Here is a 19,762-nt window from a genome sequence, read left to right as displayed (position 1 = left end):
AGTGAATCGTAGACTATATAATAACCAAAGAAAGTAAAGAAGATGATTTGTACCTCCGTTCACCAAATAAAGGCTGTGGTTGTGTTTCTACAATATGTTGGCACAAAATATAATTTCTGTCAGAAACCAAGTAGGCTAAACGTTTTCATTGTCATCGTGAACTATGACAATGCCCATGTTCAGTAGGCTATGTTTTTCATTTATTTAAGCAGTGACATTTGGTTTAATGCATGGGGTAACGTGACGTGCGTCAGAAAAAAGATGGGCTTGTCCCTCTAAAAATAGTGTAATTAGCAACCAGAAAAGAAAAAAAATCCCGGGGGAGACACCCCCAGGTTATTATTATTAGGTTATGACTGGCCTGTCCCCACTGCTAAAAAAAAACCTAGAGGTCACAGCCATCTCATTTAAATGGTGGGAACGTCAAATGTAAGTAGGCCTATAAGTCAGAAGAGCTACATATGCGACTGATTACACATTTAATTCACCTAAACAGTGTTTAAATCCTGTTTGTACTCAGTGGAAATCTTGGACCTAGCAGTTACTGCACGAAGCACAGTTTCCTTTACATGTTATCTGTTATCACAGATTTCATTCCATATTTGCCACCAACAACCGGCTAATGATGTTGTTGTTATGCATGTACAAAATACACCATTTGAACACCCATTGCTGCTGTTGTACTTCATTGTATCTACAGCTGTTAATGTGATTACTCATATTTCAAGCCGCATTTCTCCGGCCCCTTAGTTGTGATGCTTTTCATGAACTGGCCCCTATTACAAACTAATTGAATAGCCCTGGTTTAGACCATCATGGAGTTTACGTGCACAGCGCAAGCACAACACACCACCAACACAACCTATATATAATACCTCCATGAACACAACCCACCCACGTTGGTACACACTCCTGGCTCTGTGATTGGTTAGTGAACTTAAATTCCTGATTGGCTAGCCAAACATGAGCATCGCCATTGGCTATACAACAATGAAGTGCCAGAACAGTCTCAAAAGTATCCGTATACTTGCAGAAAATACTTGTGCGAGCGGTAGATTCGTAATGGCAGAATAGTTTCGTAATTGAAAGACAACAACTGTGGAAGGTTTACCTGTGGAATATATTTGTAAGTGAAGGACATATGAGTAATACTTAAAATCGTTTGTGTTATTTCTTTGTTAAATCACAAATAAGTTTTACAGTTACAAATCTTGATGCACACACACACAATACATATGAGACACTTCTCATCCCTAAGGTGGTGCAAAAGTCTGTGTAGAAAAGATTTGTAACTGTAGTACAACTTTTTGTGCGTAGAATATTGATTTGTAATTGTAGAATATGTTTGTAATGGTAAAATATTTTTAACTGTAGGATAATTTGTAGTTGTAAAACCGATCCGTACCTGTAGAATAGATTTGTAAGTGTAAGGCATATTTGTAATTTTGACAATTACTTGTACATATCATTTTTACAGTTACAAATAATGTCTACAGTTTCAAAACGTGATACACACATACAAAACTTTTGAGTGGGTCATTCCAAGTCAATTCAACCAGGGCCCACGCACTTAGGTCTCAAAAAATTCTGAAAACATTACCAGGTGTACCTATGTTACCCAGGAGACACACTGTAAAATTACTCTTATGTAAGATCAATACTTTCAAAGATACAGCCAGTTTCACAGGGGGAGGGGGTTGTCGATTTTGTTCAAAGTTCACAAGCCCACAGCGCAAGAACTAAACCATGTAGGAGGCTCAAATTTTGCATGCTGGTACATAAATAGGAATAGTATGTAGCAAAATCGTCACGTTTGGTCTGGATAATCCTGCATGGTCATAGCTGTCCCTCAAAGTTGATACAAATTTTATTGGAGTTTTTGGCTGGGCTCTGTTTAAGCCTTAAGAAGACATATTTGTACTCAACATAGGCTCTTGATTTATTTTCCTTACTGAGATAAGTAGAAACACTCTCACAAAAAACAATGAACAGAAAATAAATCCCTTCAGGGTCTGAACAGCAAAAAAATATACTAAAAAATATATTTTAGTTTTAGTAAATACAAAGATTTTTTAAATATTTTGTTCTTTATTCTCCATGATCTTTTCTTTTTAAAAACACCAATTTGACTTGTCTTATGCAAATCTTTCTTTTTCACTTTCCACCCTGAACATGGGCAAAATGCACCATTGACATCAATATGTTTTGTACAGAGCTACCACAGGTTACGCTATACAACCACAGGTGGCAGTGTGGTGACTCTATATAAAACATATTGATGTCAATGGGGCATTTTGCCCATGATTATCCAGACCAAACGAGACGATTTTGCTACATACTGTACTATTCCTATTTATGTACCAGCATGCAAAATTTGAGCCTCCTACATGGTTTAGTTCTTGCGCTGTGGGCTTGTGAACTTTGACAAAAAAAAGAGGCCGAACAAAATCGACACCCCCCCCCCCGTAAAACTGGCTGTATCTTGGAAAGTATTGATCTTACATAAGAGTAATTTTACAGTGTGTCTCCTGGGTAACATAGGTACACCTGGTCATTTTTTCAGAATTTTTTGAGACCTAAGTGCGTGTGCCCTGGTTGAACTGACGTGGAATGACCCGAGTCTAATATTCTTCCATATTTTAGACTCTATCCTACAGCAAACATAATAAAACACCAGGCCTCTGCTTTATACAAGCTGCACCAGTGTCTTCCTATAGCCTTTAGCCTGAATAATTTCCTGGTCAAACAAAAAATGCTGTCATATACAGTATAATTTGGTGGGTACTGTAATATTGGATTCTTGGATGCCTTCCCATTGTCTAAATCCCAAAATGAAGACTATTACGTTTTTCCAAATAAATTAAAGCTGTAGCCTTAACATTGAGATTTGGAGACTTAATAGGCCTTTTGATTGCCTGCTAGTGCAAGCTCTGTCTGTCTGCACTCTCCATGCATTCATTAAATGACAGGAGGTGACCCTCACCACTTCATTCAAGACACAAACCTTCCCAGGAACAAAAAAAGAACTGGTATTAACCGGTTACCACTATTTTAAAAAAACGTTTCTGGTTTCGTTTTTGTTCCTAGCAAAATGGTAAAAGTTTCTGGTTTTCATTCCATGAACCGGTTCAAAGCCTTGCACACCAGTCCCGAAAGAAGTTGATTTCATTGAAATATGTTAGGAGACTGTCACCCATTTTTAATAAACTAAGAATGATTGTATCATCTGAATATTTGAAGATATAATTATTTTCTTCTCTGCTCCTACAATCATTAGTATACAGTGTGAACAGGATGGGTGAACTCACTGCCCCTCGTGGTATCCCTATAGGTTTTTGCATCAGAAAGCGTGCTGTTTATTCTAACTTGTTGTGATCAAAGAGTACCGTTACACCGGTGTGACGGGAATGTTGGAAAATGAACGTTCTAAAGAATATCTGGGTTCATTGAATTCAACATAGAATTTTAGAACCTTCAATTGTTGCGGAACTTACAACGTTCAAAAACCTACACCTTTAAGGGTTAAGAATGAATGGAACCACCTTATAATGGTTGGCTTAACTTCTAGCTTTATCAGTTTCTAAATCAACAACAAAGGACATGTTGTATCAAACGCAGAGCTAAAATCTACAAAGAGGACTCTTGCATATGTTGCCAGGGTTTCCAGATGTTTGTTGATTGGGTGGGTCAAGCTAATGACTGCATCCTCCGTACTGCACCCGACCTGGTATGCAAACTGGAGTGGATCTAGGTGGAAGGCTTTCTCCACCTTCAGCATGCATACCATTATTTTCTCTAGACACTTCATAACAACATTTGTTAGTGCAACTGGTCTTTTATCTTTATTTTTAGCTTGACACTGAACTTTAGGTATCGGTATTACGATGGATTTCTTCCACAGAGCAGGCACCATGCTGCTGTCTAAAGATCACTGGAATAAGGGATAGGAGCTCACTTTGTTGAGAGTGTTGCTGAGATATGAGCTCACTTCCTGTATTGCAGCAGTCCTAGAGGCCAATGATGCAAATTTCCTAGTGCATCCTCACAATCAGGTACTAAGTCCCTGTACCAAGTTTGGACTTTGTACATCAAAGTGTTGCTGAGATATGAGCTCACTTCCTGTGTTACAGTGCCCCCTATAGAGGCCAAATGATGCCAATTTCCTAATGCGTCATCACAATCAGGTAACAAGTCCCATTACCAAGTTTGGACTTCATACATCAAGGCTATAGGTATCTTTTGTGAGGCTTGGTCTGAAGATCATCAGTACCAAGTTTTGTGAAAATTGGAGATTTTTGGTGCTAGGCCCCCAAACTAGCAAAAATAGCAAACATGGCTACCATCTGGGCCTGCACGGTGGCAGGAAAAAGACGAAGAGATGTAAGACACCGTGTCTTTACCTTACGATGATTTTGGTAGGCCTACACCAAACATAGATTTGCACTCCAGAGTTCGGTATATAAACTCTGCCATTAGACCCTGAATATCCAGATCATCCAACATTTCTTCGTTGACGTGAAGCAGTGCCATGCAATAGACACTGGTAAACAGATGAAGAAGTGGATCAGCTTTTCCACCTCAGTGAAGAGCCCTCTTGTTTGTGGATGTAGAGCTGATACAAAGCGAGCAAGTTCTTTGACTGAGTGGAATGCTTGTTGTTTGGTGAGGTCAGGAATGAGGGAGGGTGAGGACCTGTCCATATCACTGTTGATAATGCACTCTTAAAATAAACAACTCGCCATGGATTTCTGACCAGGGGCCTATTGCACAAAACTAGGATAAGGGATTAAACCAGGATATCTTGGTTATCCTGGCTCAATTTATCCGTGATCCAGTTGCACAAAAGTGGGATAGGGGGCAGCAGGATATGTTATGGTATAAGTTACCATGGCGATTTATTCTGTGGAGCTAGCCTGCTCCAGACCAGGCTAAGTTCCAGGATCTATTTAATCTCAACCCTTATCTCAGTCAACAGTCACCACAAACGGAAACCAATAGTTATTCCACTGCCCACTACACATTGTTATCACATATACCTAGACCCACTGTCATTATTTAAACGTTTGTGATCATTAATTAGCTCTTACATACTCGCCATTCCCGAGCTGTCATGCGACAATGTGACGTCACGGGAGTGCCTAACCGTTTCGCACTAGCTGCAATATTCTCCTAAACAGAGGTGTTGCTGTTGTGAAAAGGCTATAACTACCTACTTCACACCGTAGAAGAAGCAATGAAGCCATGGTGAATCAGTGAATCTGTGATCGGTGGCGGGGTCCATTTGAGGGAGCCGTGAGCACGCACTTATCCAGGATAGGTTTCACCTGGCTTGATGAATCCGTGTCTGCTCATCCTGGCTTGGTCTCTGTGCAACCAATTAAGCCTGTACGCTCTTGTTTTGGATTCATTGAGCGCAGCTCAGTAACTTATCCCGGATGTCTTAATTCTGCTTTTGTGAAATAGGCCCCAGGTTTCTCTTGGTCAGTGGCATAATGTGTTTTAGGTAGTGTACAATAGCATAGTGTACGATAGCAATTTTTAGACAATGTGCCAGACCCCTCCTCATGTCGTTAATTGCCACACCCCTTGGCTCAAAAAAAGAGACGGGCATGGCGGAAAAACTTGAGTCTACGATAGGAATAAGCTTTGCGTGGTGATGATTATAGACTTTAGATTGCGCTTTAGACCGTCATATTAGGGCCCAAATAGTTTTCCTTTGATATAAAGGCTGATATATGAAGTATGCAAGTATTATCGCATTATACATTTCAAGATATTATATATATATATGGGTAGTTAGACCTATACAAATAGCATTTATAAATGGCCCTTACAATGACCAAGATAAGTAAAATTACACTGAAAATAGCTAAGGTTCCAAAGTGTATGCTTTGTGTTGCCCAGATATCCACTACAGGTATGCTGACCTTTCACCATAGATTTTCAAGCGATTTCATGTTCAGAAACTAAATTTCCGGACGGAAAAGACGGAATTTGGAACTGGAGTTGTGGAGTGCTCCCATCATCTTAATAATTTACTGTAACAGCCAGGATCGAAACTAAAGTGTTCCGTTCGTGAGAGTCTGCTGCAATAATTAGCTTCCACTATAATCAGTGGAACCGGCTACACCAGACGCGGCGTGTACAGTATGTTCAAAAAAATTAGACCAGTTCTCTAAAACTATTTTTTACGCTATGCGAAAAGAGCGCTTCAGTTGCAGACTAGGTGTAGCCCGGGCCTAAGATGGCAGTCTGGGCAGGGCTAACTCCAGACTATGTCAGAACATAGACCAGGGATGACAGTATTGATTTAATTTGGGGACCCACACACACACACACACACACACATACATTTAAATACTTCATATTGATTTTTAAATTACACTAGTCTGTAATGTTATTACAATGGTGGTGTGTAGGTCTAATTGAGTGCCTGTCACTTTAAGAAGAACATGAAAGTAATTAGCTTTCATTCTCACTGTTTTAGAGGAAAATAGTTGTGCATAGTCCAAGGATATACAGTATGGATGCAATTCATTATGTTTTCTATGTCATTAGATGAAAAACTGTCAAAGAAAATCTTTCTGGGATCATAGAAGAGATAAGTGTCTTGCAATCAAGGGCGTCTGAGCCTCGTCCCACCCATATTTTCATAATTGTTAGTTTGGACCCCCCCCCCCGCCCCCCCAATTTTTGGTTATTAGAACGTTAGGAGAACATTTTTTCTTCGTTATGGGAACGTTGCTTGAAAGTTGCAAATGTTGTCCTATGGTTTGCCAGGAAAGTTTTTCTGACGGAAATACTACGTTTTTTTTTTTGGTTGTGTTTTGCAGAACGTTCTCCTAACGTTTTTCTAATATTCGTTTTATGGTAACCTAGGGGCAACCTTAGAGAATGTTACTATTTGATTGCAGTAACATTACCCTAACCATGTGACGTGTCTTTGCACTTTGCCCAGCATTTAAATTATGGCTATTCATGTATTAGATAAATGAATAATTAAAAACAAAGGGAAGGAATATTGACTTGTCTTAGCCAGTCTCAGGGAGAGGCTGCCAAACCAAAGATATTTTCGATTGTGAGAGATACAGAGAGGCAGGCAGAAAGAGAGAGTGAGTCTCTCCAAACAAGATGATGTTGTAGGTGGCAGGTTATAGCCTATTTGTACATGATGTAGCCTACACAGGTAGCCGAACCGAAATAACAGCAGGAATTGTCATAACCTTACCATATTTCACAGAACATACAATTTGACCTGATGAATATACAATTTGACCTGTCCCACAAATAAAAGGCTTTGTGTTAGTCAAGTGTCCTATTAGCGCATACATGCAAATAACACATATTAAAATCTAATTGACCCTCTAAAGAACATGTCATAATCAGGAATTTTAACCAAGTCATGGTACCAATGAGATTTTTGGCTTTCAATTGAGAACCCCTAAATCAACTATATTACTTATGGTTATGGTTATGGTATTTAGCAGACGGTTTTATATAAAGAGCGACATACAAATGACAATACATTAGTTACATTTAAAGGAAAATTCCGGTATTTAGCACTTTGAGTTCCGGTATTTAGCGGAGTCCCCACTCTGTGAGTTGCACAGTTTTGAAAACGAACGTTAAGGGTTGTTTTAAGGACATGTTCGTGCATGCCTGTAGGCAGCCACTCTGAAGCAGTAAGGGCGATTCAAAATGAGTCAGAAAAGTCGAGACAGGACCAATCGTCAAAATTTCGGTGTCCACCACTCTAGTTCATCCAAAACAAACCAGAAAAGGGACTCAAAGTGCTAAATACCGGAATTTTCCTTTAACAGTAAACAATTACATACTTATAGTAGTATATTATACGGCACTAGAACATTTATCACCATTGTAATAATGTGTAATAACTCTTGGTGTTTCAGCTGCATCTTATCCACTGGAATTCAACACTCTTCAACAGTGTAGAAGAGGCTCTTGGGAAGAAAAATGGTGTTCTCATTATTGCTCTTTTTGTGCAGGTATAGCACAGTCAATCAAATTACAGTACTCTCTAATGTATCAGCAATCATTTCTGCAATATTTCATCCATAACATTTATTTTTTCCAATGTTATGTTGACCTATGACTATTACTTAAATCTGTGTCAAAAGATAGGGAAAGAACATCTTGGACTGAAAGCCATTACTGAGGTCCTTCAAGATCTACAGTATAAGGTGAGTCACTGATTTTATTTTATTTTTCTACAATTTATTGGATTAGTAAGAGAAACAGGACGACACTGAATTTTATGTTTACGGCAAATGCGACATGATACACATTAAATTCAGGGCACATGCTGGATAGGCAGAAGGTGCAGCTAGGAGATGGTCCAGGAGCGATAAACACACTCTTGTGGAAATATTTCCACAGCAATGAATTGATTGATTGATTCATTCATTCAGACTGCAATGCTATACAGTAACTTAAGGATGATTCTAGTTACAGTTTATTAACAACATTTATATTTTTCATTAACATCTGGTCTCATACTGTCTCTTTAATCAAGGAAATAAATCTGGTAGCCTACTACTGCTTTCTGGATTATTCAACAGGTTGCTGATATTTGGAAGCAACATGTTGACTGGCTGGACGTGTTTATCCTTGATTTATACTTGATTATCGAGTCTGAGCCAATGAACACTGAAATACAAAAAACACTGACTTTTTTGGTGCAAATACTGAATAGACAACCAGAAGAGCAATAGAGCTCAACAGCCCCTCCTCCTCCAAGAGCACTTAGTTTCCGGAGGTACTGTAAGTTTCCCATTAATTCCTCTAATCGACGTCTGGAAATATCCATATACAATGGGTACTGGTTAAAAATGGACACTTAATTTCACGAAAAACGTTATTCACGCAGCTGCGTGAAATGTAAGTACAACTGCAGCCGCTTGGGGGCAGCATAAGTCCGCTGTGGCGTTCCGCGGTCGAACCGGACGGAGCATTCGACAGCAAGGGCTGTGATTGGCCGAGTTTTCATTGTGTTTTTTGTCTGTGTTTTTTGCAGCCCCTTTAACATCCTAGTCCACTGTAGCCTATAAGCTTATAAGCCACTAAGTACCCTACTGTATGTCAAACATAGTTTTTTATTCAGTGGCAGGATTTCTTGATTGTACAGTGCCTCTGTCTCTCAGTAATGTTTTAAAATGAGAGCTTCGTCAGCTGGCAGTAGGCTACGTTGACGGCAGTCATGAGCTAGTGCAGCTAGTGTTGTCTGACAGTCGAGTGGGTTAATGCACGTGTCTCCAGAGCAGGCCAGGGGCCTCATGTACAAAGACTTGCATGGATTTCATACCAAAACATTGCGTACGTGCAAACCTGAAAAGAAGCATACGCACAAAAAATCCTGATGTATGAAACTGTGCGTACGCAGCATTCCACGCAGCCTTTCTTTGTACATCCCGATTAACGTGAAATTAAGTAGAGATGCACCGATATGGAATTTTAGGGCCAATAACGATAACCGATATTTATTGGTTTGTTGTGGCCGATACCGATATGATAACCGATAATATTACTCTTGAAAAAAAATGTGAAAAGTGATTTGGGGAAAGCATTTAATAAGCATAATTTTATTGCAGTAATTTTACCTACCACCAAATGATGGACAGAACTCATAATAGTCCTCAATAGTACGGCAGTCAACAACATAACAGTAGCCTAGCCCTACAGTATGTGTGGCTCCTTTAAGTGAAACTGACGTCAGTGAATTGCGAGTGAGTGGCTAGAGAGTTTGAATCATTTTCATTTAGGACTAAACGCTCATAAACGGCTCAGCTTGGAATAAGCTACAGTATAGCGACCAAATCAGAGTTTGTGAGGGAAACTTTAGTTTCAACTGCGGGTAACTGAATAAAGCTGCAACTCCTCAGACTGTATCTTATGTCTGTCTACTCTGTTGCGCACAACCTGCTGCAGCAGAAATGAAAGGTGTTAGCCCCGAAGGTTTTAATAACATATTATGAAGACCTGTCTGGAACTGAAGCACGAATGGTTATAGCATATTTCTAGGTAAGGTTAAATGGCGGATCATTCACGAGAGGATTTTGAGATGCACAGATTCCCAAATGAACGCATATCCACAGATTTTGTTAGAGTGGTGAAATACATTCACACCGCTGACATTATATTGAGGAAAAAGTATAGCCAACCAAGCTCAGTGTAGCCAGACGGACCTTACATAGGCCTAAATTAGGACTTTAAAAAATATCGGCGCAAATTATCGGCCAGAATTCTGTTATCGGACCGATAAGCCTAATATTTTAATTTTTTCACTTATCGGCTAATAATATATCGGCCGCCGATATATCGTGCATCCCTAAAATTAAGCGCACATGCACGAGCATTAGGCCTACACTTAACCCTCTTTCCTCCCTCAATCACACTCATTTTAATATTCTAACTAGAAGGCCACTCGAGAGCGCAGACCTCCGCGAAGACAAAATGGCCTATCCCGCAATATTAATGAAAACTCATTTGTGGATCCGTTCATACTCAAACCTGCTCCAAAGTTTAATAATTGAAATCATCAAATTAATTTAAAAAAAAAAATATCTCCAGCGAATGCGAGGTAGAAGTGTTTATCCGACGAAATGGCAAGAATCTTACGTCTTTATGATCTGTAATTAATAACAACAAAAAAAACAGTACTGGCAGAACGTAGCAGTGGCTAGCTATAGGGTCAGAGACCGTGGCAGAATTATTGGTCAGTCTGCAAGTAGGTGACAGGGTTCGCATAACTGGGTTTGATGCATTTGAACCATTACAACACAACTGCATTAATAAAAAAAAACATTAAATCAATCGTGTCCAAGTAGGCTGCCACGCATGCGCACTCGAGGTGGAATAAACAAAGTTGATCCAGGCCACATCACCACAACATTACGATTTCTGGATCATATCCCTATATTTGCACACAAGTGTAACAACAATAATGCGAATGCTTACTCGAGGAAAGTCAAAGTATCCTATGCAGTCAATCACACTAAGGGAAATAGCAATGACAAAAAGGGGGCACCTCACCTCACTTTTATTAGTTTTTTTTTTCAATTTTTTTTTGCACTTTTAGAGCATCCTTCGAGCCTTTTGGATAACTGAAACAATATGATCATGGGGGAAAATAGTGCAAGAACGTAGGCTATGCGATTGCTCGAAATGTTCTTTAAAGTACAGAACTAATTCTAGCCCATTTACAAAGTGGCTAGGCAGAGGCACCAAAGTTTAAGAGCGAACAGGACACTCTTTTAGCTTTTAGTATTTTGTGCTGCTCTGACAGTCCACTTTTATTGACTGTTAGTCTACTGTTTTTGAGTTTGGAGATGTACCGACTCCACAATTGTTGCACTTCCCAGCCAGTTGGTGTAATAGATTGCCCACTATGAATCAGTGACAATAACTCAAAGACAAACAATCCAAATGGATGACTTATTTAGAAATGTATACTTGGTAGCATTTTAACCTTTTAAGTTATTTAACACCACCACAACCACACTTATGGTGAGTTTCATCACAGTTGAATAATTTTGTATACACCTGAAACTGGTGTGTGCACAACCTCTATCAATGTAAATACATAAATAAAGTAAAATAAAAAATAAAAAATCAGGTCATCACATTAATACCATCCAATCAGTTAGGCCAATTAGAAGCCAATAATTATTACATTATCAATCATTTCTTATTTAAAATGTGCACAATTGGAAATGTCCTTGTTTGAGGTATCTTGTCAAGTTACCATAGCACTGAAATATTTCACAGCTCAGAGAACATAGACAAATTTAAAGTCTAGAAAAAAACTGTAAAACAGAAAAAAGAAAGGAAAATAGCAAACTCAAGTGTTCCAATATGAGCTTGTGAACTCAAATCTCGTGCCTTTAAGCACAACTAACTTCTCAAAACAGTGTTGCATTCAGATGACGCCTGTTAATCAGTCCAGTAAAGGAAATATACTGTACGCTCTACTGGAGCAGAGGGGCTTGACCATGCGAGGGTGCCACAGACAGAGACCAAGATTTTGTGCTTTATAGATAGTTAGATAGATGTCATCACAGTGTTTCACAGAAAGTATTTTACTTTAAAAAATACAAAAATACACAAGACTGAAGTATTTTGATACAAAATATGAAGGCATTTTCATCATCTCAATAAAATACAAATTACAAAATAGTATTTTGTATTTGAAATACGTATTCTAAATACGTGTATTAGAAATACTGCCCATCCCTGCCCATGTTTCACAATATGCAAATGCAAATAAAGGCCTAAACTCGCGATCAACTAATGTTGTTGCGCTGCATTGCCTCTAAGTGTCGCCAACTGACGATACACATTGGAAATGTGCGTATGCCAGACACAAAGTTTGCGTCGAGGACCGCACATTCTCACGTTCAACTTGCATCTTTCCATTCCACCCATTATTAGGCCTAGGCCTACTTTTATCATTTTTTTTGCAATGCGTTGCTCCTGGCAAGACTTGTTTATGAGATGTTTGGTGATTAATTGATAGCTGTTTTTGGGACACGTTAAAATTTCTTTACAATTAACGCATACGGGGAGTAAAACGACTTGTTGCCGTTTTGGGACATTAAGCTATGGTTGGTATGGTAAAGCTTTTTCACGTTAAGGATTTTATTAATTTATTTAAATATTTAGGCTACTTGGATAAACCCTGGATACTTTTATTGCCACACAACAATAGTGGTGGTATTTGTTGTTACATTAGCTTCAGAAAGCACCGCTTCAGAAAGCTGCACTGCTTGTGAAAGAAGGGGGTGGTGGAGGGGGGCTTAACGTGAAAAAGCTTAACGTAGCTTAATGTCCCAAAACGGCAACAAGTTGTTTTACTCCCCGCAGGTCTTCGTAGCCTGAATGGTAGGCTAGAGGAAGTGGGGGGAGGGAAAGATGGGATGACCAGAGCCGTGGAGCTGGGCTATGGACGGACTAAGCCTATGTGCAGAGTTCCTGACACAAGAAAAAGTGCATGGTCCACCATGAAAGCCTTATCCCTCACCCGCGCATCCGAAATGGAAAACAGGCTATACCATTATGTCATTTAAGACTTAGTTTTCTGTCTTTGACTTAGCCTATTTTATGGAAACGATTGGGAAGAACAGTTGTGCTATTCAGAAAGCATATCTTCTATCGTCTTTCCAGGTGCACACAGCTCGTTACCATATAGCCTATCGACTGTCTAAACAGATTTTCTGTTGTTCCTTTAAGTGGCCTATAACAGAACAGGCAAGTACGTTCTTTTTCGTGCAAAAGGCACATTAGGAGAACGTTGCAAAAAATCAATTAAAAAAATGTCAAGTCAATGTAAAATTGAAGCAGGAGCAGGGAGAGTGTGTACCTCCAAAATTACTCTATTGCAGAGATCAGTTCGTCTCTGCTCTCTGCAGATTACATTATTTATTTCTGATTAATTGCGTCTTTCGATATCTTTTGCAACACCTGCTTGTTAGGCCAGTGTTTCTTAAACTTTTTGTCTGGCGACCCCACAAAAAAGTATGGCGAGGTCTGGCGACCCCACTTTCCCCAAACCCATTCTAAGTCCTTACTCAAATACCCCCCTCAAACGTTAACAACTAAATCAAGCAAAAACTAGAAAGCAAAGTCATTTGTTTTATTTACTCCATATGAACAAGAACCGAGAAAACCAAACAATCACGATTAAACAAGTGTAGGCTGCCGCCATATCAGATCAGAGCGCTATGTGCATAGCGCGCGCGCACACACAAGCACGCACACACACATACACATGCAGCATTAGGCCTACAACGTTACATTAATTATATTTATGGCGATTTTTTTTTATTTCCCTTTTCTGGTTTACTATCTTTAACAATTTCAATGGGAAGGGTGGGCATGCTTCCGTGAACATAGCAAGTTAATTCTAGGAGGAATGCTGCACGGCGACACAGAGATTTTCCTCCACGGTGCTGAGCCGACATCTGTATTTTGAGATGTCGTTTCATTTTGACAGGTTTAAGCTCTCATTGGCCAGAACATCACTGCAAATCACACATTGTGAGTGGTCAAGGTTATCTTTAACTTGAGTGAATGCATATTTCAGAAATTCTTTCTGATAAAGCCGACGCGCCGTTTGTTCTTTTTTATTCTTACCGGCCTGTAGACTTGTCCCATCTGAGGATCACGGAGGAGTAGACACACTGGTAGATGGCACTTCCGAGCTTTTGTTAATTTTTTTAAGCAGCAACCTGTCCATTTTGGTTAGTAGGCTACCTATGTCTTTTGTTTTGTTTTACTTAAAATAGCGAGAACAAGTTGAGTTTGCATAGTGGGAGCAGATAGTTACATTGTTTCTATCAGCAGACCAGTAGCCCATAGACTGAACCAGATCTCGTTGAAAGACGAAAACATTTCTCTCTCTTCTCTTAACTGCGTGTAAATAAGAAAAAGGCAGAAAAGGCCAATATTATTTTCCTTTGTTTCACCTAATAATAATTTCAGACTGAATACAGAAAATAATTGGTGACCCCACGGAAGTTTTTGCCGACCCCATTTGGGGTCGCGACCCCTAGTTTAAGAATCACTGTGTTAGGCTGTAGTGTTGCACAGTGTATCGATACTAAAAAGGTATCACGATGCCTTCACGCAAAAAACGATACGATTTTCGACGTTTTTAGAATCGATACTTTATTAAAATAATAACATTCTGTGTTTGTGTGAACTGCTGCTCTCACTGCTCCTTGCACGCATCTAGGCAAATGGGCGTGTCAAGCAGGCAACTCTGAGTGAGTGAGTGAGCAGCCAACGTCAACATAGTTCTTTGCTGACAGTCCTCGGCCTTGTGGATAAAACAAAAGGTGAAGTGAAATCTGCAACTATTTTGGATACATCGCGAATAGTGAAGGCAAGCCATCAGGTACACAGAGGCCCGTTTGTAAAATATGTTTCAAAGTCATTTAAAAGCAGTAGGTTGCGCATGGAACTTGGCTTAACACCTCGCAGACATATCGCAACATTTTTAAAGAGTTCAAAAAACAACAACGAATATGCTATAGAAAACAGGACTACATGGTTAGTGCCAAGTTCTTCCCTTCTGTTTTAGTCTAGCCTAAGTGAAACGAGTATATGGTTCTCTGGGATAAAGCGAACCTTCCTTCATCAATGCATTTTGACGAGACATAACGAGCTGTAATCATTTTGACGAGACTTAACGAGTTGTAATCATAGGGTGCTAACGTGATGAAAGTGCAATGTTCACGCCAGAATAACATTACCATAACTTGTAAACAATCTATTTCATGTTCGGTCAGTACTACTGGTAATATTTGTCATGACATGTAGACTGCAATTTGTTTAATAATTATTGGCCAGATGTAGGATAGGATACCCGAAATGCACTAATTAAAGCCCACAGCATATAATACCACCAAAGCGTGTTGAGTCCTAATAATAATAGCGGCTTATTGTTACGTGGTAGCAAATAATGTTATCAAAGAAATAGACGTAATGTAGGAATGCACACAGATATATTGCAACAGGTAGGCTAATGTTGTAGGCCTATCTGACGAAGACCTGAGTGGTTGGAATGTCGTACTTGTACACTGGGCGCAAAGAAGACTATCCTCACATTTTTACCTAAAAAAATGCTAACCAAAAAGTGCTTTGATATATTTTTCGTTGTCGTTTGAACGTCGGCAAGCAGGCATGTTGCGGTTACAATTTAAAGGGGAACTTGGCAACTATTTCAACTTAATAAACCCGTTTAGAAATCATTTGGATGGTTAAATGACCTGTTCCGGTGAAAATGGTGACTTTCCCCGCTGCGCCTAGCGTCCCCAGGCGGAAAACCAACCTTGCAACATTGAGACTAGTCCCGGAAAGAGAAGTGAGAAACAAGAAACTCGTTTTAAATCGTGTTTCTTACCTTGTAACATCCACATAGTTCTGCCAAACTTATGCTAACAGTTCGCTAGCTTGTAAACAAATCCATGTGCTTTATCATTACCTTTTCACACAGTTTGAAATAGCATAATGTGCAATTTCTCCAGCAGAGGGGGAAATCCTGCCAAGTTTTCCTTTAAAGCCTGTGTTGCAGGTTAACCACCACTGTTGATTAATGGGTACATAAAGCTCTCAATATATGTATATCATTTTTAAAAATGTCTTTAAATGGTGTTAAATGCCAGTTTTTGTTGTTTTTAGCATTAGCGGGTTTTTTACGCAATTCGGTGATGACGTCACGTTGGGGACTACATGATCTGCGCTTCATTCATTTCAATTCATTTCAATGGACATCGCGGTTACACTTTCAACATAAAGTTTGTATATTTACACTTCGAATTTCGTCACAGCATTTATATCACAGCTACCCTATGATCTACCAATGGTAATAACGGTGCCTGATATCAATTTAGTAATTTTTTTCTGAATTTCGGGAGGTCTCGTTTTGGAGGGTATGTTTTACATTCACTCCTATGGGAAACGGTCGCGGTTACACTTTCAACATAAAGTTTGTATATTTACACTTCGAATTTCGTTACAGCATTTATATGACAACGACCCTATGGTCTAACAAAGATAACAATGTCTTCCGATTTTAGTTTAATGCAATTTTCTGAATTTGAGAGGCCTCGTTATGAGGCTACATAATGCACCTATTCAGTTCAATGCCTTATGCTTATAACGTTACGACACTTTTTTTGTTACTGTCAGTGAACAGCACCGAGTGAAAGTCAACATTTTCTTTATATCTAGTGATAGTGATCATGTCGTTAGTTCAGATAAGTAGGCTACCGGGCAAACTTAGTCAGAAGATCAGAATATAAAGCATCATGATAGCTAGCTATGGGCAATGGGCTTTCCAGTCCCACCTGTGAGCCACCCCTGTTGTTGCAAACTTAGCTTCTAGCCGCCGCCGATTAGGCTGGTCGTGTCTTCAGCATGAATATTTTCGATAACTACTGCTTGTGATTGATTGCCATTGACATCGTCAGGGTACGGCTTACCAAAGAGGGCCATAATATGGGCAAGTCGCAGTTTTGCAGGTGCTTGTGTGGGCTGTGCCGTCCCGATGGAAACTGATGGAGAGCTGCAGTAACAAGGGAAGCGAGTGCATTTTGGCCGCTGGTCGAGGAGCTCCCCCCATGACCAGCATATGACATGATCTATCTAGCTATCTATCTACCTGTCTATATACTGTACATATCTAGGCTATCTATAGCCTATCTATTTATCTATAATCTGCGCTATCTGCTGAACAATCCCTTACTCGTCTCTCTTTACTCCTCTCTCGTTACTCTCAAGGTTCTCAAGGTGGGCTTTGGTCTGTAACCTCCCCAAGGTGACGTAATGCAATGCATTGTGGGGGAAAGGAGAATCACTTCAAACGCTGTGAAATAGTACCTGCTTTTTCGTATTATATTCCGTTTTGTGATACCCAACAACATCAAATACAATGGATAACAGTTTAAATGTTTATTACCAACAAGCAAATTGTGCAAATTCGTTGGAAAATGAACCCTGCAACACGGCCTTTAAGTGAAATTTCTAGAATATCCCAACCTATCCCACTCTGAGTTGTTTCGTTAAGATAAAATTCTTATTCAAATTTTGGGTTCGGCAAAGGACATTTTTTGCCTTTTTTATTCATGCCCTTTACAACTATGCTTATCCACCCTGGCAAACTTCGACCACTGCATGATGATACTGCTTTTATTACACAACGGAGAAATAGGCGATTGGGCTCGTCCTTGGGCAACAGGACACAATATCCCTCCAGCCTATCCCAATAACTCTAGCCTCGCCCGCCACTTGTTGCCTTCTCTCACTAGCTCAAAAATGCTGTCATGTAGGCTAGGCCTACTTTCTAAATATTCAACAATCGGAAGCAGCTGCAATTGTAACAGGACATTTTGAAAGAGACCTTTATGGAAGCGCTGCTGCCCAGCTCGCGCACCCTCCCTCACAATGTTTAATGGTGACACGCACACAAATTGCAAAACATTGAACTGCTTTAAGTGAAGTGCGCTTGCGAGTTGTGTTCCTTCTGTAATTAATTATACTAGATGCTCTTCTTCACACTGAAAACAGTGGCAGTCCTTGTTTGTAGCCTATAGCCTAAAATATTTTTTTGGAATCAATTCGTGGTGTGATTGACATCAGACTAGTCATTAGCTAGTTAGTTGTGCACTGTTTCCCACTCAGTAGTAAGGTAACAAACAGCCTACTCCGATGAATTCTATTTTTTTGCCAATATTCTTGTCGCCCTCGCCCTCGTGCATGCGCGCGCTCTAAGCAGCCTACGTTTCAAATTATTGTAGCCTAACGTTCAAGTTAGATCTGCTGCCTGAAGGAGAGTGAGGAATCCCGTGTCCTGCTTTTATATTTGATAAATAGGTCCATCTCATCTCACAGTTCCAATGCATGATCTGAATAATGGTTTCATATTTGTTAGTCAACTTTGCAAAATACATTCGGGGCTACACTAAATACATCCGGGGCTGAAGCCCCGGCAAAATCGGCTGGCGACGCCCTTGATGAGATATATAAACTCACGCTATTGTATTATCATGTATTATCATATATTTGATAATGGCCCAACTGTCTCTGATTGTTCTACTGACTTGGAAACTGGATGCGTCATGGAAGCAGTAAGTCAAGTCGCATCAAAAATAGTAGGGGTAGAACTCCCAAGAGCCACCTGGTGGTTGTTTGGGTCAACTGCAATTTGTGCCATTTCTGCCGAGAAAATGGTTGCGTGATTCATGCAGGAAACCGTCCAAACTTAACTGATACCCACTGTATAAAGAGTTTTAGACCATGTCTTAGGCTAACCAGCTACAGTACGACGTGACTATAATCACACAACATATCATTTCGAGCAAAAAACGAAGAGAAAAATGAAACAAAGGCAAAGGTACAAGACTGTTTTAATTTCCAAGTGAAAGAACTAACATTACTCATCCCATCAGCCACCGACAGCCTTTTCAAACTGAAACATTTCGAAAATTTGCAGCCTAATAATAGTTTAACATGCTTCTATTTTAATTCAGCACAAGAAGACAACTAACTTCCTACCATTTCCATTGAGTAAATTCAACTTTCAAGATGAGAAAAACTGTTTTTATCGGATGGTCACACATCGGTTCTGAAAGCCTTGTTATCCATCTTGATGTCTGCGAGTAAAGAGACAACAAGCGTGGGTACAGTGGCAAAAACATTTCCACGGCAACGGCGATCTTTACCATCAAAGGCTCTGTTTTTACACATTAGGATTTTTTGGTTAGTGTAGTACTTTTCCGTTAAATCGCGAATAATATTTTTTTTCTTAAAAACAAGGTTGATGCCCCATTAACTTATGGCATCTATATGAGCATGTACAATAGCTTAGTCATGTCGTATCTGGTATTTTGGTCTACCATGGACAGTTACGATTTTATGGCTTATACTCCATTTGTCAATGGATAAATTGTATTGTATTCTTACTTCCACAATCGGCTGTGGGCGGGACTGTTGCGGCCTATTGACCCTTCGCTAAGTCCCACCCTCTTTAGTTACTGTAGCTATGCCTGACAAGCTTTCACACCCTGCACGTCTATTCGGTTATAAAGTGATGATGCAATAACGGAATAATAAATGTCTTTCTGGGTCCAACGGCTATTAGAGTCAATCGTTTTTCTCCATAGACAGTAAAATAAAATAAAATCTGCTATTCAGAGTAGCTTTTAAGAAAACTAGATGTACCCCAGAGTGGTACAAAATACGACCG

At 39.6% G+C, this 19,762-nt stretch overlaps 1 protein-coding gene across 2 annotated transcripts in view; it reads left to right on the top strand.

Annotated features, from left to right (window-relative positions):
- ca8 (carbonic anhydrase VIII) overlaps positions 1-19,762 on the top strand; it is a 108,781-nt gene that overhangs the window by 28,252 nt on the left and 60,767 nt on the right. For both annotated transcript variants that reach the window (XM_042110110.1, XM_042110101.1), the window contains exons 4-5: positions 7,911-8,006; positions 8,139-8,201. In XM_042110110.1, the coding sequence (XP_041966044.1) occupies positions 7,911-8,006; positions 8,139-8,201 (159 nt within the window). The remainder of the gene's footprint in view (positions 1-7,910; positions 8,007-8,138; positions 8,202-19,762) is intronic.

The sequence above is a fragment of the Alosa sapidissima genome, chromosome 1, assembly GCF_018492685.1.
Source record: "Alosa sapidissima isolate fAloSap1 chromosome 1, fAloSap1.pri, whole genome shotgun sequence".
Taxonomy (NCBI): domain Eukaryota; kingdom Metazoa; phylum Chordata; class Actinopteri; order Clupeiformes; family Clupeidae; genus Alosa; species Alosa sapidissima.
The sequence above is the reverse complement of the archived record's forward strand: the minus strand, read 5'-3'. Positions and strand labels throughout refer to the sequence as shown.